Raw genomic sequence first — 24,040 nt, 5'->3', positions numbered from 1 at the left:
GGCTTGCTATCTTTTACAGCCAATTCTAGGGTAGGAAAAAAATCTGACTAGAAAATAGTCTAGCTGCAGGGAAATAAGAGTTTGTAGAAAAGGAAACATCTGAGGGACAGCACCCTAACCTCACCAGGTGTGACAGGTGACCAAAGCACAGCTGGGGTCAACTGGAAAGGCTCTGGGTGCATCTGTGAGGGTCTCTGGAAGCCTGGTGTGAGCTAGTGGACTTGGTGGAGAATGTCTACTGTCAATGCAGGTGAGCACCATCTAAGCGGCTGGAGCCAGGACAGGACCCTCAGCTCTCAAGCCCTGTGGCCTCAGACTGTGTTAAACCATCAGCGTCCTTGATTCTGAGGACTTCACACCAGGACTGAGCCAATCTCCCAGTATCTTGGGGTCTTCAGCTTGTAGATAGCTTTCTGGGGGCCTCTGTGCTCCCATAACCTTGTGACCTACTCCCCTAGCAAATCCCCTCTCATCTCTGTCTCTGGAAACAGGGCTTAGAAGAGGAACAAAGTCAAGGACCGGTCCTCTGGAGTAAGAAGGTGAGAATATTTGTCCTCCTCCAACACTGAAAGTGGCATGGACAAGGCCTGGGACCGTGTCTAACGCGCTCAGAGCACTCAGTATCCGCTCTCTCACCAAGCAACCCCGGAGCTTTCCGCAGGCTCAGGATGGAGAAATGCTAATCCCTCATCTCTCCTCTCCATCTGTCACTCGGCCACGAACAGCATATGGTGCTGATTAAAGTTGGAGGAGACCCAACATGTGATCCTTAACCCAAGGGACAGGGATTGGTTTCTTGGTCTTTCCCTCTCCTCTAAGCTGAATCTGTCTAACATCTACAACAATGAGGACACACAGATGGGGACCTCTGTTTAGCATAAAGGCCAAGCCCCCAGGAAGCTCCCCAGAATGGAAGGAATGTTTATAATTTAATTTCGGGCACGTTCGTTCGAGGGACAGAAACAACTCTGGGAAGACAATGAAGGTTGTAGTCAAAAGTTAACTACTTTATAACCTTTGAAATGCTTTAAATAAATTCTGAAGACCATGGAGGTTCTTTGGCCATTGTCTTCCATACTTTGTAAAGTTCACAAAGACCCGACTGTTTCTTCTGTTCTTGTTTTCTATTACATGGATTTTTCAAGAAAGGAGCTTATTATGTGACCCGAGCTGACCTCAAACTTTCATCCTCTACTCCTGCCTCCACAACAGTGGGATCACAGGTATGTGCCACCAACCCCTGCTTAAGGGCTGAGTATCTCTAAGACAAGCTTTGGAAACTATTTTACTAATTTTCCTGGTGACGACAGGACCTGCTTACCCTGAGGCTCTGCCCTGTGTAACAGGAGGGACCTGCCACACGACCGTGAGAGGAGTCTCTCTCTCACTGGTCTTGTCTTCACTTTCTCCCTAGGCCACCCCTGCTCTATCTTAGGTCACCATTGCTGAAGCCCGACACTGTGACAGCGATTTGACCTGACAAATTCCTAGGCTCCACTAGATCCTTTTGCAGGGAAATGAGACCGCGTTTATGGTTTTAGAAAGTGATCTGAAAGCCAGGCGTGGTCACACACACACACACGCTTGTCGAAGCAGGGAGAAGGATGAAGTAACTGCAGGGCTGAGTTATGAAACGTGGACAGAAGTGAATGCTAAGTGGCAGAGAGGAAATAAGCAGAAAGGGGACAACTGCCACCCAGCTACAGCAGAGCTGCTGCTCCGGGGCTGGCCCGGAGGGCAGGAGAGGAGGACACCATGTGGGGAAAGAGAAAGAGGCAGACGGGGGGTGGGGGTCACTCGGAGTTGAACGCTGACTGCAACAGCTGGTTGGCTCTACCTCCTCCAGGCAAGCCATGGCCAGAAGGCCTAGAGCAGCAGAGGACACAGGCTGCCAGCCATGGAGGAATTCCATTCCCAGCTTCCCACTCGCAGGCCCACACTAACGAGGACCAATTGGTGAGGCCTCCAGGCTCTCCTCTCACTTAGGGCATGGGATGTGTGCAGTCCTGGCTGTGTCCTTCTGCATCTCAGACCCACAAAACCACCCCTTGAGTGCTGCGACCCTCCCCCACTCACCAGCTGGATCTCGACAGCAGTCATTGGCCTGTGGTTCAGCAGCTGAAGCTTCTCAGCTCTGTCAAAAGAAAAACATGAACTGCTTAAAACTCTCATGCCCTGAAGGACTTTGGGTCTTGATCAAGTTACTGTCAGGAAAGAACTGGAGAGTCCCTGCCACACGGCCCTGTAATAAGGAAGAATCAGGAGAGGAAGGCACTCCGGACATGCCAGCTTCCTGCAGGGAACACAGGCACAGTGCTTCCTAAGGGAGCAACAGCAGAGGAGGTTGGTTTTTTTTTTTTTTTAATTTATTTATTATGTATACAATGTTCTGTCTGCATATATTCCTACACACCAGAAGAGGGCACCAGATCTCATTACAGACAGTTGTGAGCCACCATGTGGTTGCTGGGAATTGAACTTAAGACCTCTGGAAGAACAGCCAGTGCTTCTTAACCTCTGAGCCATCTCTCCAGCCCCCAGACTTGAGGATGACTCCGTTGGTAAGGGCACTTCCCTCAGACCTAATGGCTGGAGCTCCATGCCTGGATTCTTTAAGGGAAAACTGATTTCTACATACTGCACTATGGCACATGCACACCCACACACAGAACAAGTAAGAGAATGTAAAGCATGTTTAAAAGACAACACTTGCCACTTGGTGGCACAAACCTCCAATCCCAGCACTTGTGAGACAGAGGCAGGCAGATCTCTGTGAGTCAGAGGCCAGTCTGATCTATAAAAGTAAGATCCTGTCTCAAAAATACAAAACAACAAGAACTCCCCATATTTGTTACACTAATTTTATTTGGAAAATGAGAAAGTGTTTTTTTAATTCAATTTAAAGAAAAGATAAACAAAATTATTTTCATTGCTCAGTGTTGAGAGTAAGATTATACATTGCTCACATTTGTTTTGATTTCTTTTAAAAAAATTTTTAAACATTTTGTGTGTGTGTGTGTGTGCGTACCACAGCACACATGTGGAGGTCAGAGGACAACATGCAGTTGTTTCTCTTTTTGCCATGTGGATTCCAGGAATCAGACTCAGGTGTTCAAGCCTGGCAGCAAGTACTTTACCCACTGAGACATCTCAGTTTTATTTTTTATGACAGGCTGGCCTTGAACTTGCTATCTAGCTGAGGATGACCTTGAACTCAGATGCTAGGATTCCAGTATGTGATGATTGATTTGTATTGTCAACTTGACTGGATTTATCATCATCATGGAAGCAAAGCTCTGGACATGCCTATGAGACAGTTTCTAGGCTGTATTAACTGGGGTGGTATGACACCTCCTAACTGTGAATGCCACCATCCCACGCCTGGGTCCTGGACTGAATAAAAAGAAGAAAGTGAGCTGAGCACCGCATCTGTCTCTGAGTCCAGACGGAGCTGCACGGTGACCAGCTCCGCCCACCCTGCCACTATGCTTTCTCCACCGTGATGGACCACACCCTTCCTCCCTCAGATGGCTTTTGTCAGGCGTTTGCACAGCAAGGAGAGAGTAACTAACATACAGTGTTACTCAGATTTGAATTATCTTAGTAAATAAAAAGAAGCCAGGCATGACTGCTGCTCAGGCCTATTATCTCAGAACTGGGGAGGCTGAGACAGGATATCAAATTTGAGCCAGCCTGGGCTAGTTGTAAATTTCCCTAAGAGATTTAAGTAACAGTTGAAGACAGTAATTACCATTTGGCCTCAAGCTTGGTAGGAGGCCAAAGGATGACTTTAATACCTGATCTTCCTGCCTCCACCTCCCATCAGGATTACAGGGAACCATGCCCAGTAGCAATTATCATCTGTCACAAGAGATACTCAGCCCTCTGTTGAAGAGGTTAAAAGGTGACAGGGTTTCAAAGATTAATGTTATTTATGTGTACGAGCATTTGTCTGCATGTATATTATGTGCACCACATATGGAGACCAGAAGAGGGCATCACTCAGATCCCATGAACTGGAGTTATAGTTATGAGTCTCCATGTGAGTGCTGGGAACGAAGTCCTCTCTCTGCAAGGGCAGCAAGGGCAGTTAACCACTGAGCCATCTCTCCTTGTCCAGTGACAGGACATCAAGGGGAGGGAATGACTCCACCCTCCCCATCCCACACAGGGGATACAGTTCAACATTCTTTCTGGCCTGACCCTGGAGCTCCACACTCATCCTTTAGTTCTGTTCAACACAAATGAGTCTAAAGATACTCTGGACAAAGATGAAAGGCCACAGTTGCCGTTCATGTGTGAGATGTTTGAGAAGCAGTTTGAGCTATGCACCTCCCCAGGTCCCAGGTTCATGTCTGTAAAAACAAATCAGAGTAGCACTCAGAGTACATGAGGGTTAGGAGAGGGAACAATCTCATATTTGAAGTGGCTGCTACCATCACTTATTGCCTGTTTTCCATTTGGCTTCCAAACAGGAAACACTTTTAACTGACTTTTTTACACTTAAAACACAATTAGCCGGGCGGCGGTGGCGCACGCCTTTAATCCCAGCACTTGGGAGGCAGAGCCAGGTGGATCTCTGTAAGCCAGTCTGGTCTACAGATTCAGGACAGGTACCAAAACAACACAGAGAAACCCTGTCTTGAAAAAAAAAAAACAAAAACAAACAAACAAACCACTTTTAATACTGAGATAGGAAGTAACAAGTGGAAGGTTCCCAGTAGTCCAGACAGGGACTCAGCCACAACAGTTTCACCATCGATTCAGGTACTACTACAGCACACACGGTCAGGTTCTACTCCTCAGATTCCCTGAAACCATGTACAAACGAGATTTCACAGCAGTGGATGGAGTGCTGGCCCCACAAGCAGGAGGCCTTGTGTTCAATCCCAGCAGGATGGGGAGGCAGGAGGAGGGGGAAAGATGAAAGGAAACAAAGGGAGGGTGGTGGGGGGAGAAAGGGAGACTCTGCACTGAGCCCTGGGGATTTTCTGGGCAGAGCTGAGGGAGGCAGGCTGGGGATGTGGCTCAGCTGTGGGGCTCCTGGCTAACACACACACAGGCCTGACTTCCACTGCCAGCACTGCATAAACCAAGGCATCCTGGCTCTGATGTGCCACTGCCAGCCACTGCTTCCTTCAGACATCTACCCCCATGGGCTCCGCCATGTCACTCTTGAGTATCCACTTCTCTTCTGACTAGTCCCTCTCCGTGTCTTTCAGGGTTCTCTTCTCTTGCTCAGCCCTAGCATTCCACACTGTCGTTTCTCCCCTCCAAACCTGTTACCCATTTCCTCACACAAAACGCACAATCTCAATAGCTAGTAGAGGTCTGCTGGAGAAACTCATGCTTCCAAGCCATGTGAGCAGAGCTCCAGACCTCTGCAGCCAAGTGCTTCCCACACATCTCCACGTAGACATACCAGATGCTCTGAAAACAATACATCTGATGCAATCGTGACGACTCTTGCCAACAAACTAGCTCCTCCCTGCAGCTCTCATCTGGAAGAGCCTGTGGTGAGAAATCCGGGAGCCACCCCTCACTTCTTCTCTCCCACCGCCAACCCTCAGTTCCAGGTCCTTCTGCTTACGTTTCTTTGAAGTGTGTGTTCTCCTCACCATGACTTGACATCCCTCCAACCTCTCGGTTACAGGACAACGGGCCCCCAAGCCCGTCCACTTTTCAATATACCTTCCTCTTATAAGTGAATGCCTTTTAAAAGACTGAAATCTTGGGACCAGAAAGATAGCCCAATAGCTAAGAGCTCTTGCAGAGGACCCAAGTTTGGTTCCCAGCACCCACATGAAGGCCAACAACTTTCTATATATAACTCCTGCTTCAGAGGACCTGACACCCTCTTCTGCCCTCCATGGGTGCCAGGCAGTACACAAAAATACACACATGCCATTTCCAGGAGGGCTGAAGGTGCTGGGAACTAAACCCGCATCTTCAGCAAGAACAAGAACTCCTCATCACTGGCCCATCTTTTCAGCCATGGTCCTCCCAAAGGTTCTGGTATGACTTTGAATTCCCCTAGTTCACCCCAAGAACCCTGAGAACTCTGCTCTTCAGCAGTCTATCTTCACATGGCTGCACTTCCACTAAATGTTCCAACCAGCTTGTAGACATGATACAGAAAAGCCTCAGGCTGATTCCCAGTTCCACACCTTGCCTAGCAAATGGTATTTCCTCACCTGAATCTGGAGTCTTTATCTTACCATCACCTCTTATAAACGAAAGAGTACCCTAAAACTGACACTTGAGTCCTCTCCACTGTGTCCCTCCCTCACAGTGCTGAGAGACAGGGCTGACATAATACAAATGTATCTGAAGGGGAAGTAAAGGAAGGGCTAGGGAAGCCTCGACTTCTAGTAGACGCTTGTGCAGTTCTGAGGCCACAAGAAGCAGGAGTTTGTTCTGAGAGCAGACCCGGGAAGACCACTAGGGAACCTGATAATCCATCATCCACACTTGAGGCTTTGCTGGTCTGAGGGCCACGTCCCAAAAATATTGTGTCAAAGCCCTGGAGTAACGTGTGCAGAATTACTACAGACCTAGCTGAGCTGGCCTGTGAGGGTGTGTCCCTCTACATAGCTGTGTGCCTTACAAGGGTGGTCGCAGGACAGGAGCAGGGGCTGCTAGTTAGACACTGAGAAATAAAGAGCTAAGGCCAAATCTAAAATATTAAAGAATCAGCTTTGGTGGAGACTGGGGTAACACACTAAATAAAAAATTCCACAACACACAGCGTGACTTGGAGTTGAATTCCAACTGTACTGTTTTGTTGATGAAGTCTACGAGGTCAAACAAAACACAGCTCCTAGCCCATCCTCAAGGACTCCAGTGGTGAAGATATCTAAGCAAAGTAATGAACAGCTCCCCTGAGCAAAACAGAAGGAAGGTGATTTCAAGATTTAAAGGACACATTAAACCTGGTTTTAAATGTGGTTCCTGTCTTAAATGCACCGGCTAGCAAAGCTGGTCACAGTCTTATTTGGCAAGCAGCCCCTTCACCAGCCAAGAGACAGAAGCCAGCCTCAGTGAAGAAGCTTGCTGGCTCCCTCTACTGTCCACTGTACAGCACTGCCAGGAGCTTCTGCCCAGGCAGTCAGAGAACCAAGAGAGGATGATTTAAAAGGTTACATGAGACTTGACAGATGATGAGTCTGAAGATAGCAAATTGGAAAAGGGAACCAGTTAATCCTCTATTGAAGTGTGCTTTAAGTTTATGTAGATTCAACTGGGTCTGATCCTAATACCATCAAACACCAAAAAACCAACCAAACAGCCAAACAATGATTTACAAAGCAGCTTTTGGAAGTTATCAACACTAGCACTAATCCTAAAAGACATGGACTAGTTTTTTCCTAATACGAACCCTTAACCTGTGTTTTTCGCTTTTGTAAACTGAACTCACATATCAAAGTCCAAAAAAAAGTTTCTGGGAGGCACCTGACATGCAGACAGACAATAATCAAATTGCCTCTACCTCAAGCAAACACAAATGCCAGGTAATTTTGTTGATCAACCTTATAAAAAAGTATTTTCATTCTCTCTCTCTTCTCTCTCTCTCTCTCTCTCTCTCTCTCTCTCTCTCTCTCTCTCTCTCCTATAACCCCAAACCTCCAATAGTGCTGGGGACGACACCTCCTCATACATGCTCGGTAAACACTAGCACTGAGCTATACTTGAAACCCAATACTGTAATTCTGAATCCTACTCCAATCTAAAGTGGCTGTAATGACAGGAGGTAAAGAGCTCTAGGAACCAGGACACTTAAAAAGACTCTGGGATAAGCATGCTGTGGCTCTACAAGGCCATGTGTCTAATTCTCAGTTGTCTTTTCCCACAATACCATGATCCTACAGTACTGTGTACACTGGCGATGGTGGCACACGCTTTTAATCCCAGCACTTGGGAGACAGAGGCAGGTGGATCTCTGTGAGTTCCAGGACAGCCAGGCTGTCTCGAGAAACCAAAACAAAGAAACAAACAAACGAAAAACAACAGCACTGTGTGCAATTCTGAGGCCAAAGTGTGACTGAATGCAGCTGCAGCTGCTGCAGACAGCTGGTCTAAGACATTATCCTCACTGAGGTTTGCTCGGTTTCCTATTACCTACTGAGGTAACTTACTTGGTCAGCTTGTGGCTTTTCATTGCTGTGAGGAATTCTTGAACAATCTCGGGACTCTGGTTCCTGCATGGCGTTTTTGATATGTATTTTAATGTCTAAAAAACAAATTCACAAAAGAAAGGCAAACATAAGAGAGAAATTTTGAGAGTTTTGATAAAGATTTATTTTTATTTTTAATTATGTGAGTCTATGTGGGTATGTGCCCTTGATTACAGATACCTCTGGAGGAAAGAGGCTTCGGAACCTCCTAAAACCAGAGTTCCCAGCCGCTGAGTCATCCCACATGAATGCTGGGAATCAAACTTGGACCCTCTGCAAGAGCAGTATGTGCTCTTAACCACTGAGCCATTTGGAGCCCCAGGCTATAGAAATTTGAGTAAGGGGCTGGAGAGATGGCTCAGCGGTTAAGAGCACATACTGCTCCTGCAGAGGACCCAGGTTCAATCCCAAGCATCTACATTGTGGCTCACAACTAGCTGTAACTCCAATTCCAGGGATCTGACACCCTCCTCTGACCTCCACAGGCAAACAGGCATGCACATGGTACACAAACATGCATGCAATCAAAATACTTATATACATAAAATCTTGAGAAAATAAATCTGAATAAGGAAAGCAGTGTTATAACATAATATTCTACAATTTTCAGACTTTAAGAGTTATTTTTTTATTTTTCGATTATATGTTTAGATATGTGTGTGCACGTGAGTGTGTATCTAAGAGTGCAGGTGCAGAGGTTATGTGTGTGTGTGCACGTGAGTGTGTATCTAAGAGCGCAGGTGCAGAGGAAAGAAACACTGGTCCCGACACTGGACTTGGTTAGAGGTGGTTGTGAGCTGCCCAGCGCAGGTGGAGAAACCAAACTCAGATCCTCTAAGGAGCAATCAGCAAGCACTTTTAACTGCTGAGCCATCACTTCAGCCCCAAGAGAGCCAAGTGTTCTAGCATGAAGTCACATCTCTAGCCCAACACTTATGGAGTTTTAATTTTGTTTTTGCTGACTTGTCTTTAAGTTCTAATGTCAAGTTTCAGTTTATACATCATTTTAATGTAATGCTTTCTTGCTATTTCCTTTCAATTCTCAAATAGGTTAGGAGAGAACAACCTTATGAATTAGTTTTGCTTTCTTCCTTTTACATGCCTTTAAACCCAGCACTAAAGAGGCAGAGGCAGAGGCAGACAGATCTCTACGAATTCCAAACCAGCCTGGTGTGTGAGTTCTAGGCCAGGAAAATTACACAGTGAGGCCCTATCTCAAAAAAACTGAAGAAAAGGGGGGCAGGGGGAAGAATTCAGCCTTGTACAAAGAGCAGTTCTGGCCTTTGTCCTAGACTTGTAGGTGGCGATCTCCAGGTCCTTAGAATGTTATGCCTGGGTCCCTGGGTCATACTGCAGATGCTTATCAACCTAACTTAGCGGCTGGCCCCACCTGTACAGTTCTAGAGCAAGGGTCAGCTGGCAGCAAGACCACTGTGCATCAGGACCCAGCAGGGCTTCTCTGATGGCAGCCTTCCATGCTTATGGCCACACACCAACTTTAGGAAAGTAAAATGACCCAAGTCCATGTGTGAGGGCAGTGGAAATTATGACTTGGGTATTCCCCTATTTTTTAACTCTCTTGGCTAATTTTAATCTGAATCTTTCCTTGTAGCAAACTGTCACTGTGAATGTAACAGCGTCAGACCTGAGATAGAGGAGGGGAACCCATCTCTCCTTGCACTGGACAGATGTTAGCACTGCTCAAACATAAATACTAAAATTATTGTCAGTGCTGTCTGCTCTCAGTAAAGCACTGCTCTCATGGCCGTTTTCCTACGCATAAGCAAAAATCCTGTAGAACAAGACGGTCTCACCCCCTCATTGGTAGCTGTTGAGCTCTCCCTTATGGCTGGGGCCTCCCTGAGTTAAAGGACCATCAGTTAGGGGGCACCATGTCAGCACAGCCATTCTGATGCCTCCCTAGAGGCCTTGGGGAAATGACAAAACCATCTCTGCTGCCTGTGTGGCTCCTGAACACACAGGACTGTGTCCAACAGTCTATATTGGTTTTTTGTTTTTGTCTTTTTTTTTTTTTTTTTTTTTTGGTTTTTCGAGACAGGGTTTCTCTGTGTAGCTTTGCGCCTTTTCCTGGAACTCACTTGGTAGCCCAGGTTGGCCTCGAACTCACAGAGATCCGCCTGCCTCTGCCTCCCAAGTGCTGGGATTAAAGGCGTGCGCCACCACCGCCCGGCTGTTTTTGTCTTTTTGTTGTTATCACAAGTCACAATAAACTCTAGATGATCCTGCAAACATATCCATGTAAGCCAGAGGGAGAGCATTTCCCTGATGGCCTTTCAGAGGGTCTGCCATGACTTGTGTGAAAGAGACAAGGCTATGTTTGGAGCAAACATCAATTTCCATCTGCATGTGAGGTCTGCTGTGGTCACTACCAACACCCCTTATTATGGTTGGTCTTAATGTCAACCTGCCACAAATTAGAACCACCTGAGTAGGAAGCCTCGCCTAGAGAAGTGTCCTGACTGACTTGACTGATGTGGGGAGTCCCACCCGTTTGTGGGTGGCACCTTCTGCTAGTAGTCCAGATAAAAAAGGGCATGGAGAAGGAGGGTCACCTCACCCTCTGTTCACGTAGCCTCCCTCTACTGCTGAGTTAACCTGCCCTGTTGCTGCTGCTGATTCCTATGCTGATATCAGAACCAGTGTTTCCAAGCTTTCATCATGGACTAGGATCCAGCAGCTCTCCAGGAAACTTCTGGGTGGCAAGGGCCAAATAGAGACTGCTTAGGCACCCAGCCTAGTGGACGGAGCAACTACCAGTTGCTGCCACCCCAAGTGAAAGATGGCCATTGTGGAACTATTCTGTTGCTGAGGCACTGAGTCTCAAGGATCAAGGAACTAGCAGGTTCTCAGCTCTCAGGTGTGAGTCTACTGTTGTTACTATTTTAAAGCTGACGTGTTGGGCTGGAGAGAGGGCTTAGTGGTTAAGAGCACTGACTGCTCTTCCAGAGGTCCTGAGTTCAATTCCCAGCAACCACATGGTGGCTCCCAACCACTTGTAATGAGATCTGGCGCCCTCTTATGAAAAAAAAAAAAAAAAAAAGCTGACGTGTGTGTGTGTGTGTGTGTGTGTGTGTGTGTGTGTGTGTGTGTGTGTGTGAGAGAGAGATATTTTTCATCCCATTACTTCCATTCCTCTAAAGAAACCCTGACTAATCCATGCTTTTCAGACTAAGTGAGCTGGTCCATGCCTGGAGAGACGACTCCAGCAGACACCTTCCCCCTGTGCCGCCCGCCCGCCTGCCCGCCCTGATGTTGCACCATGTCTAATCAAACGCTTCTCTCGGCTGGTCTCTGTCGACTTGTCACTGTTTCTGCCTTCCCGTGTCTAGCACGGCAAGCTGCGCTGGCAACATGAAGAAGCTGGAGACAGTGAAGGAGCAGCAGAGACAGTGAAGGAGCAGCAGAGACAGTGAAGGAGCAGCAGACAGAGACAGTGAAGGAGCAGCAGACAGAGACAGTGAAGGAGCAGCAGACAGAGACAGTGAAGGAGCAGCAGACAGAGACAGTGAAGGAGCAGCAGACAGAGACAGTGAAGGAGCAGCAGAGACAGTGAAGGAGCAGCAGACAGAGACAGTGAAGGAGCAGCAGAGACAGTGAAGGAGCAGCAGACAGAGACAGTGAAGGAGCAGCAGAGACAGTGAAGGAGCAGCAGCAGAGACAGTGAAGGAGCAGCAGAGACAGTGAAGGAGCAGCAGACAGAGACAGTGAAGGAGCAGCAGAGACAGTGAAGGAGCAGCAGACAGAGACAGTGAAGGAGCAGCAGAGACAGTGAAGGAGCAGCAGACAGAGACAGTGAAGGAGCAGCAGAGACAGTGAAGGAGCAGCAGACAGAGACAGTGAAGGAGCAGCAGAGACAGTGAAGGAGCAGCAGACAGAGACAGTGAAGGAGCAGCAGAGACAGTGAAGGAGCAGCAGACAGAGACAGTGAAGGAGCAGCAGACAGAGACAGTGAAGGAGCAGCAGACAGAGACAGTGAAGGAGCAGCAGACAGAGACAGTGAAGGAGCAGCAGACAGAGACAGTGAAGGAGCAGCAGACGGAGACAGTGAAGGAGCAGCAGACAGAGACAGTGAAGGAGAAGCAGACAGAGACAGTGAAGGAGCAGCAGACAGAGACAGTGAAGGAGCAGCAGACAGAGACAGTGAAGGAGCAGCAGACAGAGACAGTGAAGGAGCAGCAGACAGAGACAGTGAAGGAGCAGCAGACAGAGACAGTGAAGGAGCAGCAGACAGAGACAGTGAAGGAGCAGCAGACAGAGACAGTGAAGGAGCAGCAGAGACAGTGAAGGAGCAGCAGACAGAGACAGTGAAGAAGCAGCAGAGACAGTGAAGGAGCAGCAGACAGAGACAGTGGCACAGCAGAGGGGCTAACCACAGAGCCCCTGGCACCCCAGGCTGTGGAATGGTGAGGCAGCTGGCTGCTTGGCAGCTGGAGAGGTGAAGCTGAGTTGCTGGCCAGCCAGCTGCAAAGGTGGCATGGACCAGCTGCTCTGGCGACTGAAGACCACACAGAGCTTCAAGGCTGGCAGCACACAGAGCTTCAAGGCCGGCAGCCACGGCAACAAAAGAGCAACAAAAGAGCAACGGCAGCCGCCTCCCACAGCAGCCAGAGCAGCAAGAGAGCAGCAGGGGAGGAACGGAGGGATGAGGAGAGTGGAGAGTGGGTGGAGGCCTGAGGCCGAAGACACGGGGCTGTGAAGAGCCACAGAATAGCCAGGGGTATGGCGGCACATGCCTGTAATCCCTGCACCTGGGAAGTAGATGCAGGAGGCAAAATCATCCTGGGCTACATAAGAAGCCTGAGATCCTATCTCAAAACAAACAGATGGGCAGAAGAATCCAGAGAGCCATCAAGTGCTTAGGACCAAAGCTGTCAGGCACCCCAGGCCTGCAAAGTGTAATACTGATACTATCAAGGGCTGGAGAGTCCCAACACCTAGTCCTGCGGGGAAGCTCCACCGTCAACTGCTACGGAGGAATCCCAACTTCCTAGGTCTACCCAAGAACTGGAACGGAAAGTCACACTATCAAAAGCCTGCATGAGGTTACAACACTAGAGGGCGCCATCCTCTGAGGCTCCCATGGGCCAGCCGCTCTTACCGCCAAGGAAACAAAAGCCCTACCGACCAGCCAGCCCCAGCACTGTGAGAGCTTCCTCACCTACCCAGGACTCTCATCCAGGGAGAGCAAAAGGACCCCAGCCAGCTGACCGGGAGCATCTGAGGGTGGTTCAGGTGGAGACCCAAATGTGCACTTAGTGTCTACAGGTGAGGACAATCTTATCCAGTCTCACTATCTGGCAGGTGGCCGGACTGCTCCCATTTCTGGAAGCAGCAGCCACCCTCCCGCCTGGTGAGGCCTGAGCAGCCGGGCTCACCTCGTAGGTGATGGTGTTCAAGTTCTGCTGCCCAGCGCTGTGCTTGTTCTTCCCGCTCTCCTTCCGCTGCCCTTTGAGGTCTGTCAGTAACTGGTACACCTAGGGAGGACACAAAGGCATGTATGTCAGTGAAGCGGGGAGATGTTAGCTCTTCCGAGCTTTCAAAAGACAGCCTGGGAGAGCCGCTTGCTTTCTGTCCGCAAACCTGCACCCCAACAGTTGGTCTAGAGCAAGCACTTCAGCCTAGAACCGTACACCATCTTTCGGATGCTCTCTTAGCCCAGTCCATTCAAAGCACTCGTTTATTAAAATCCTGCAGAGATGGCCTGGTGACTAGAGCACTTGCTACTTGTGCAGAGGACCCTCACATTGGCAAGCTCACAACCACCTGGAACTCTAGCTCCAAGGGGTCCAGTGACCTGTTAGGCCCCTACGGGCACTATATTTACATGCACTTACCCACACACAAACATACACTTAAAAATTAAAAATAAAACCCTTAAAACTTTAGAAAGCAATATGGCACACTGAGTTAATTCTACACACACACAGCACAGAACGGAGAGCCAGACCTCCTCCAGACTCTGGGTTTTCACCAGGACATGGACACTGCCAGTGACTTTATAAGCAGGCTCTTCTACACCTAGAGCTCTCCTATCAGACTGCTTTGCTAGTACTAAACTAGACCCAGCAAAATAGAAGGCAGTAAAAATACTACTACCTCCCTCTCCCCAACCTCCTTCCCCTCTTTCTCCATCAGCCCCCAAATTATAAAGCTGCTCATTCTTAGTAAATTATTCAAAATGGGGAGTCAAGTCAACTCTTAGTCTCAAAATGAGGATATCAACATCTCTGAGGCCTTTGGAGATCGGAATGAAATAAAGGATGGTAATCAGGAAAGGGCTAAGATTTCAACAGAAGGAAGAGGCTCTAGAGCAGCTCTTCTTCCAGGACGTCTGTCTCTGAGATTTACGGAAGGGTACTTATGAACCAGAGCCTCCCACTTCCCTGAAGAACCATGTGTAATTCACCAAACTGAGACCATTCCGGGATCCACCGGGGGCCACTTGCCCTGTGTTAAAGTGGAAACTTCAAACAAACTGTCGTTTCTAAAGAAAACCAATCCAGCATCTTCACAAGCGAAGACGAACACAAAGAGGAAAATGCAACGGCCCCCATGGAGGCTCTTACCTCGTAGTTACTGAGCAGTGCTGCGTTCGCATCCTTCCTGCAGAAGAACAGTGAGCCATCATCAGTTCACATCCATCCCAAGGTTTCAAGGGGCTGTCTATAACATAATCCCTTTAGTTGAGATTTAGCTATCTAGTTCAGGAATTTGGAACGACCTAACACTAAAATGCCTTAAATCCTGCCTGGGTTAGCTGGCCCTGCATCAGCAATTTCTGATAGAGACAACTTTCCTTTTCTTTTCATATTTATTTTATTTATATGTGTGCATGTACCTATGAGAGCTATGTATATACTACATGAGTGTGTAGATGTGCATGTCTGTGTGTACAGAAGGCACCGAGTCCCTCAAAGCTGGAGTTACAGGTGTTTGCAGGATGCCTAGACTTGTCACATGGGTGCTGAGATCTAAACTCTGATTCTCATTATGTAGAAGCATTATTAACCACTGAGCTATCTCTCCAGCCCCCAGACTTTCCCTGTTTATAGACATAGCATATCACATGCCCATTTCCCCCTAGATGACTAAGATACCATATTATCCCAAACCTATGTAGACAGAAGTTGAGAAGTCAGACATCTGGCCCAAGGTAGTTACAAGAACGCGGAAGCAAACCCTCAAAGGAACCCCACTATAGAAGGTCCCTAAGCAGCAAGGACATTAGAAATGACTAGAGAAACAAGGTGAGGATCCATCCTTAGCCAACATCCTTCTCTTATTACGACCATCAGATACTGTCACCTTGGACAACCTGAATCCTGCTGTGTTGACAGAAATGGCCTAGGCACTTTAACACGAACATTGTCACTAGAAACTCCAGCAAGGGTCAAGGATCCCGTTAAAGAGACGTCATATATTTAGTTGCTAAAAGCCTGGCTTTTCCCTGGGTAACAGCTGATTAAGCAAACTGTTGCCATTCCTGTGAGAGCACAGCGATGGTACAAATGACAACTGATCCGCCCCACACTATCATATCAGAGATACATATCAGTAATGACACAGATCACAACTGGTCCAGGCCACACCATCACAGCAGAGGACGGACTGCTCTAAGCAGCCTAGAGTCGGTATACTATGACAACTAAAGACATAGTTTTAAAACCAGACATATTTGGGTTCTGATTTCCTATCTGCCAGGTTAAGATGTAGATTTTATCAGGCCAATTTCTCCCCAAGCTTACCCAAGCTAAAACAAAATATGAGAATAATCTAGTATAGCATGGGGACTGGAGAGATAGCTCAGTGGTTAGGAGCACTAGCTGCTCTTTTAGAGGACTTGGGTTTGATTCCCAGCATCCACATGGCGGCTCACAACCATTTGTAATTCCAATCCTCAGGGAATTCTATGCCCTCTTCTGACCCCCAAGGGCATGCTCATGGATTACAGACATACATGTAGACAAAACACCTATGTATATAAAATAAATTTTAAGAAAAGGATTGTCAGCTCTCCCTCAACCCCTCCAAAGCAGGACCCACTGATGTGACGCCACCTTCACAGATGACAAAGCTGAGGCTCAAAGTAACTTGCTCACACAGTGAGAAAGAAGTCCCAGTGAAATGGAAGATAATTATGACTATGAGAAATGAGACCAGACTAGGTGAAAGGACACTAGCAACAGCACCCCAAAAACTCAGGTAGAGCGGGCAGTCTCAAGCTGACACAATTTTGTACAAGAACCACTGTGTGTTCTTTCCCCGGGAGTGGACCTAGATGGTCAAAGTCACAGTGCAGAATTTCAAAACCATGGGCGTGAGAGATGGCCGCTTTCCCCAGTCAACAAGTACAGCGACCGCTCCCACAGCTAACACAGGGGTCAGCAAGTCAACAGCACAGTGATGTCAGCACAGAAATCAAATCAGTGAGCAGAGCCCAGTCAAAGGCTACTGGTAATTCAGCAAACAGCTACAAGTTCACAAATCTCCTGCCTCATCCCAAAGATACCGTGCCCAAGTCAGAGTATTTAGAAAGAATCTCACACAAGAAAAATAGTGCAGGGCCCAGTTGGCAGAATGCTTGACTAGCAAGCACAAGGGCTTTGGTTCCATATCTAGTACCAAATACACCAGGCATGGTGGCCTGTAATCAGACAGAGGCAAAAATATTAGCAGTTCATGTCACATTCAGCTATACGGGGAGTTTGAGGCCAAACTGAGTTAAATGAGAGCCTGTCTTTAAAAAAACTAAACAGGCCAGGCGGTGGTGGCGCACGCCTTTAATCCCAGCACTCGGGACGCAGAGGCAGGCGGATCGCTGTGAGTTCGAGGCCAGCCTGGGCTACCAAGTGAGTTCCAGGAAAGGCGCAAAGCTACACAGAGAAACCCTGTCTCGGAAAACCAAAAAAAAAAAAAAAAAAACTAAACAGATGAATCAAATCATGTCTACGTACTCAGGAAATGAGCCCAGAAGGCTTCCTATTTCTGGTTGAAATTGAGTTACATTCCCTATGCTCAGAGGAATACTGCACCAATGGATCCATCCCCTGCGTCACAGGTATATGTCATTTCCAAATCACACACCACTCTGCTGGGGAAAGAGGATCACACTGGCTACATGGGGAGACCCTCTCTCAAACACTCAAACACACACACACAAACACTCTTGAGTAAACACAGACATAAGAATCCAACAAACATCATCTATCTTTTCTAGCAAAAAAGTGGGGAGGGGAGAGTCTGTTTGAGGACCAGAAGAACAATGCAGATATTGCACCTTGCAGACTCTGGCTGGCAGAAGCCAATTAATTCACTGATTTCCAATCCTCTTCCCACCATCCTTTCTTTAGTTCCCATTTCTTTTTGGTTTTTGGGACGGTACCTCACTATGTAACCCAGACTGGTCTTTGTACTCATGATTCCCCTGCCTTAGGCACCTGAGCTCTAGGAATATAGTTGTGTACCACCATGCCTGGCTGATTTTCCTTTAAGACCCAACTACTCAGCTAAATATTCAGATTAAATACCTATACATTCTAGGCATAATTTTATTCAATAAAGAGCCAGTGAGACTGGGAGATAGTTCAATGGTAGAACATGGGCTTAGCATGCAGTCTCCAGAACCAAAGCTTTTGTCAATGAGTATATGAACCACTTTTTTCCATGAAGGCCTACATGAGCTGTACATGTTGGAAATTTCTTTTTTTAGGATTTGCTATTTATTTATGTGTAGGTGTGTGTATGCATGTGTGTTCAGGTGCCTCCCAAGGCCAGAAAAGGGCATCAGATTCCCCGAAGCTGAAGTTGTAGGCCATCTGATGTGAGTGCTGGAAGGGCAGCAAATCCTCTGGACTGTGCCGCCATCTCTCCAGCCTGGAACTCCAGGGTGGCCTCGAAATCAGAGATCCATCTGCCTCTGCCTCCCCAGTGCTGGGATTAAAGGTGTGTGCCACCAGTGTCAGGCTTGAGAAATTCTTTTAAAGGCAGTTTTTATCTTATCCTCAGTAAGTTCTTACAGTTACCACTAGGTTGCTGAAGAAAGAATAATCTTGGTTTCCCACAAAGGACAATATAAACAAAACACAAATAATTCGGGAAGGCGATCAGACCCCAAACCAGGCACAGGTGGGGTCTGCGTGCCACCCACTGGTGGAAGCGCTACTTCATTATCGGACTAAACAAACAAACAACGAAAGTCATCCATCGCAAGGCCAATGTCTCAGACAAGCCTGGGGAATGTTCTAGAAGAAAGGAAACTAAAGGAAGAGCACAAGTCAGTGCAGTTCTTCACTGGGCCAGGGAGAAACTCCAGCTAAATGGCATTGCTGAGGATGAAGAGACGGCTCAGTGGTTAACAGCACTTGTTGCTCTTCCAGAGAATCAAGTTTGCTTCCCAGCGCTCTCACAGAGCATCTCACAAATACCTACAGCTCCATCTCCATGGGATCAAATGCCCTTTTCTAGTCTCCACAGACACCACACACGTGCATACAGAGACATGCACATATAAAATTTTTAAAAAAATTTTTTTTAATCTTTAAAAGATATTCTTGAGACAACTGAATAAATTTGGACATGTACTGGACTGACATCAGTGTTGAGTTTCCTGGGTATTATAATGGTACTGTGGTTACTTAGAACAATGTCACTTTTCGAGAAAGGGTGAAAAAACTGGAGATAGGGGTTAATGGTTACGCTTGTGCTCTTCCAGAGAACCCACGTTAGGTACCCAGCACCATACGGTGTGGCTCCCAACCATCTCTAACTCCAGTTCCAAAGGATCTCCTGACCTTGTGGGCAGCAGGCACAAATGTAGTATATACTCATACATGCAGGCAAAACATTTTTTTGGTTTGGTTTTTTGAGACAGGGTTTCTCTGTGTAGACCTAGCTGTCCTAGAACTAGCTCAGTAGACCAGGCTGGCCTCAAATTCAGAGAGATCCACCTGCCTCTGCCTAATGCTGGGATTACAAGCATGAGACACCACTGCCCAACTTAAAAAGTACTTTTTTAAAGGGGTAAAATAATGACATGATGTCTGCAACTCTCAAATGGTTCAGGGTAATGTGCATGGAGAGAATGCTTATACAAAGTGATAAGGCAAGTATCCACACCGAAACTTTAACAAATGAACCAGTGAGACGGCTCAGCAGGTAAAGGCACTTACCACCAAACCTGACATCCTGAGTTTGATCCCACATGGTGGAAGGAGAACTAACTCTCACAAACGGTCTGACTTCCACATGTGTGCTGGGGCACATGCACCCCAATATGTAAATAAATGTGATTCAATTTTTTAAAAGCTACTAACAAGTAAGGCCCTAGTGAGATGCTTTAGCAGGTAAAGGGACCTGCCACCAAGCCTGATGACCTGAGTTCAATCCCAGGGACCCACAGACTGGAGGAAAAGAACTGACTCCCACACGTACACCAAGACATACATACACTCACAAATAATTAAAATGTAATAGAAAATTTATGATGCTAACAAATGAGCTAGGTGTGGGAACACCCAGTATAAACCCAGCACCTGTCAGGTTAAGACATTCAAAGGCTATAGGGTGAGAACCTTGGTTGGTTGGTTGGTTGGTTGGTTGGTTGGTTGGTTGGTTGGTTGGTTGGTTGGTTTTTAAAGAAATATATATATATTTCATGTGCATTCATGTATTGCCTGAAAGTATGCCTGTGTGAAGGTGTCAGAGCTCATGAAACTGGAGTCACAGACAGTTGTGAGCCACCATGTGAGTGCTGGGAACTGAACCTAGCTCCTCTGGAAGAGCTTCCCGGGAAGACGGCTCTTAACCACTGAGCCATCTCTCCAGCCCGTTTGTTTATTTTAAACTGGGTAATGCAACTCACAATTGTAATCTCGGCATTTGGAAGGTAGAGGCTAGATCTCCCCAGCTCAGAGGTTGAGGTTTTCTTTTGTTTTTGAGATGAGACTCTCACTGTGTAACAGAGGCTGACCTGGGATTGCTAGGCAGCTAGGGCTGCCCTTAACCTTGTGATCCTCCTGCTGCTAATCCTCAATGCTAGGGTTACAAATCTGGGCCCAAGTGAATCCGAAAGACTATCGAATCTATGCTATAGGTCGGCACTTACTTAGTGTCCTTAAGTAACTCATTGGGGCTGAAGCTGACTTACTATTTGAAATTTAACCTGTAGAGTGTGCTTAATGTGCTGAGTCAATTTAATGGAAGTAAACAACCATTTTGGAAAACAGAGTTCTGAATAAACAGAACAAAATGATCTATTGACAGACTTTCCTTAAAAGCACACACACTGAAAAACTGAACAAACAAAAAAAGTGAGCAGTGTCTATTAATTGCCACACACTTAACTTACGGACAAAATGACCAAAAAACAGAACAAAAAGAGTAAGCAGTGTCTATTAATTGCCACACACTTAACTTACGAACGAGATGACGAACAGAGTTGCTAAACTTTTCTATGCTTTAAAACATGCCGTCAATTCATGTTCTGAGGGGGAAAAAAAACAAAGCACTAAACTTTGATACAAGAAAGCTGAAAGCTTCAAAAGTCAATGAATACTTTAACCTGCACCTTGCACTTTACAGCTAGCCAACAAGCACACTCTTCCTAAGCCTACTGCTGGGTTGTTATGTATCTTTCACTTCTCTTTCTAAATCTCCATATTGCTAGCTATAAAAGGAAAGCAATCCTGCCGGGTGGTGGTGGTGGTGGTGGTGGTGGTGGTGGCGGCGGCGGCGGCGGCGGCGGCGGCGGCGGCGGCGGCGGCGGCGATGCACGCCTTTAATCCCAGCACTTGGGAGGCAGAGCCAGGCAGATCTCTGTGAGTTCGAGGCCAGCCTGGGCTACAGAGTGAGTTCCAGGAAAGGCACAAAGCTACACAGAGAAACCCTGTCTCAAAAAAAAAAGGGGGGGGGGAAGCAATCCTAACACACACACACTACAGAAGACAATGTCTACTTTTCCAACTCTGACTATATATTACATTGAAGAAGCCCCAGGAGGCTTCAGAGACGGCTCAGCAGTTAAGAGCTTGTACTGCTCTTCAGGGAGAACCATGTTTGCATCCCAGCACCCACATCAGGTAGCTGACAATCACCAATAACGCTAGCTCTAGAGGATCTGATGCCCTCTTCTGGCCTCCAAGGGCACTGCACTTACATGCACAAACCCACAAAGACATACACACATACATTTAAAAAAAAATGTTTTTTCAAGACATGGTTTCTCTGTGTAGTTCTAGATGTCCTGTAACTCACTATGTATATCAGGGTGTCCTCAAACTCAGAAATCTGCCTGTCTCTGCTTCCTGAATGCTGGGATTAAAGGCATTTGCCACCACTGCCAGGCATAAAAAGTAATTTTTAAAGTCTTAAATAAAGGAAGAAAGCACGAGGTGGGAATGTGGCTCAGTTTGTAGAGTGCTCTCCTAACGCGGCGCACAAAGCCCTGAGCCCTACCCCCAGCACTGCATAAACAGGGTGTGGTGTCATACACCAGTAAGCTCAGCACTGGGAAAGGAGAAGCAGTAGGATCAGAAGCCCAAGGTCATCCTTGAATACGCAGTGAGTTCAAGGGTAAGCCTTGGATACATGAGACTCCCACAGGAGTGAGATTGGGGACCAGAAAACTGTCTAATGACTGGTAGGGAAAGAGTTAGATTTTTGGATTAAACAATCTGACAGAAAATGAGAAAAAAAGCCAGAAACATTTTGAGGACCCACCATTATAAAAATGAATAAAATGACAGAGAATGTATACAGAGAAAGTGTCCCAAGATGAAGCACTAAGATGCTCAACATTAGACACCAGCAAGGGAAGAGAAGGAGTAAAGAAAGACTCCAAGCAGTGGATGGAAGAAGAAATCCAGGGGCATGTCCGAGAGCTGAGACTTTCCAGGGTTTCTGACAATTGCTTCTCAGAGATGGAGAAAGCTGAACCAGACAGCCTGAGCTCCACAGGGAGAGATCCCCCATCTCAAATAATGAAGGGCTAATCTGATGTGGTGGCTTGAGAGGTAGAGATAGGATATCAGAACTCCAAGATCATCCTCTGCTACATAGCAAGTTCAAAGCCAGTCGGGGCTACTTATGACTTTGTATCAAAAAAAGTCTCACAAACTGTAGTATACATAACAAGTGAACAGAAAGTAAAGAAAAATGAATGATAATAGCACAATTTAGGTAGGTCAACCATGTACATATAAAGTCCACAGGTAAAGTAGAAGCAAAAACTAGTATCCATTTGCACATTAAAAAAAAATTTTTTTTAAAGAGTATGCAAGCCGAGCGGTGGTAGCACAGCCTTAATCCTAGCACTCAGGAGGCAGAGCCTGGAGGATCTCTGTGAGTTCAAGGCCAGCCTGGTCTACAGAGCAAGATTTAGAACAGGCACCAAAACTACACAGAGAAACCTGTCTCAGAACCCGCCCCCCCCCCAAAAAAAAGGAGTATGGAGAAAAAAATTGTTAGGGTGACTTCGTTGGTGGTAGAGCAACTGACTAGAATGTTCAGGGCCTTCCATTCCAAACACAATATGATGATGATGGGGGGTGGGGTGGCTTAGTGCTAAAGTGCTTGCCTAGCATCCCTAGTTTCCATCGCCAGCACCACAAAACAATAACAGTAATAATAATGGTGTGGAGGGTGTCTGTCATGCCCAGCATGTGCAAGATTCTGAATACCACCCCCAACATCACAAAATGATGATGATGGTGGTGGTGGTGGTGGGGATGTGGCTCAGAAATTTGCCTAGTTTCCTGGTTGATCTTAACTGTCAACTTGAAACACCTGGAGTCACCTGGAGGAGAAGCCTCAGTTAAGGAACTGTCTTTTATCTGTTGGGCATGTCCACGAGGAATTGTCTCGATTAATAAATGATACAAGAGAATATAGCCCACTGCAGGTGGCACCATCCCTGGGTAGGTGGTCCTGGGCTGTATAAAACAGCCAGAAAGAAAAAGCCAGAAGATACGCCCGAATGGTTTCTGCTTCAGGTCCCTGCCTCGAGTTCCTACCCTGGCTTCCCTCAATGATGAACTGAGCCCTGAAGTGTAAAATGTAATAAACCCCTTCGAACACTAAGTTGCTTTTGGTCATGGTGTTTGTCACACAACAGAAAGGGAACTAGTACACCTAGTATGTCCACAGCCCGGGGTAGCATCCCCAGTATCACAAAACTAACGACGGTGATGACGGCTGGAGATGCGGCACAGTGGCAAAGCCTTTGCCTAGCACGTGCAAAGTCCTGGGTCCCATCTCCAACATTACAAAATGATGGTGATGATGAGATGATGATGATGGCTGGGGTGGGGGTGGGGATATGGATCCGTAGTAAAGTGTTTCCCTAACATATGCAAAGCCCGCATCCGACCACAGTGATTACGACTGGGGGCTGACTACTTGCGGAGCACGTGCAAGAAGGTCTTGACTTTCACCCCCAGAACCAGGGAAGGAAAAAAAGGGGGGGGTCAAAGAAAATACCTCGCTCAATTCCTCCTACATTCCCCTCCCCAAAAGGATGTGGGAGGTGGGAGCGTTGCCAGGCCAGCAGGATCCCTCCCCTGCCGCCCCATCTCCAGACACTTCCGGCCGGTCCACTCCGCCCACCCGTCCTGCTCGCGGGTCCGGAGGTCCGGCCGCCAGCCGCCTCACGGCTCCCAGATGAGTCGGGTTTCCCTCGGGACGTGCCGCTTACACTTCCATGTCGCCTCAGCGTCGTCGTTTGCAGCCGCTGGAACGGAAAGGCCTCCCGTGGTGCCACCGCCGCCCAGCTCTCCGCCGGTAAATGTGTGTGCCGCAAGGCACGCTGGGACGGCCGTGCTGCATGCCGGGAGCGCTGCAGGGGAGGCGGG

General features: G+C 47.4%; 1 protein-coding gene across 1 annotated transcript in view; it reads right to left on the bottom strand.

The window, feature by feature from the left end:
* The window catches only part of Crcp (CGRP receptor component), a 30,040-nt gene extending 6,000 nt beyond the window's left edge, over window positions 1–24,040 (bottom strand). The window contains exons 1-5 of the mRNA XM_006971352.4: window positions 23,884–24,040; window positions 14,762–14,798; window positions 13,571–13,669; window positions 8,136–8,230; window positions 2,077–2,134 (exon numbers count right to left, since the gene is read on the bottom strand). Coding sequence (XP_006971414.2) covers window positions 2,077–2,134; window positions 8,136–8,230; window positions 13,571–13,669; window positions 14,762–14,798; window positions 23,884–23,891 — 297 coding nt within the window. The 5' untranslated portion in view covers window positions 23,892–24,040. The remainder of the gene's footprint in view (window positions 1–2,076; window positions 2,135–8,135; window positions 8,231–13,570; window positions 13,670–14,761; window positions 14,799–23,883) is intronic.

Source organism: Peromyscus maniculatus, chromosome 23 (genome assembly GCF_049852395.1).
Source record: "Peromyscus maniculatus bairdii isolate BWxNUB_F1_BW_parent chromosome 23, HU_Pman_BW_mat_3.1, whole genome shotgun sequence".
Lineage (NCBI taxonomy): Eukaryota > Metazoa > Chordata > Mammalia > Rodentia > Cricetidae > Peromyscus > Peromyscus maniculatus.
Note: the sequence above shows the minus strand (reverse complement) of the source record. Positions and strands in the feature narration are given on the sequence as shown.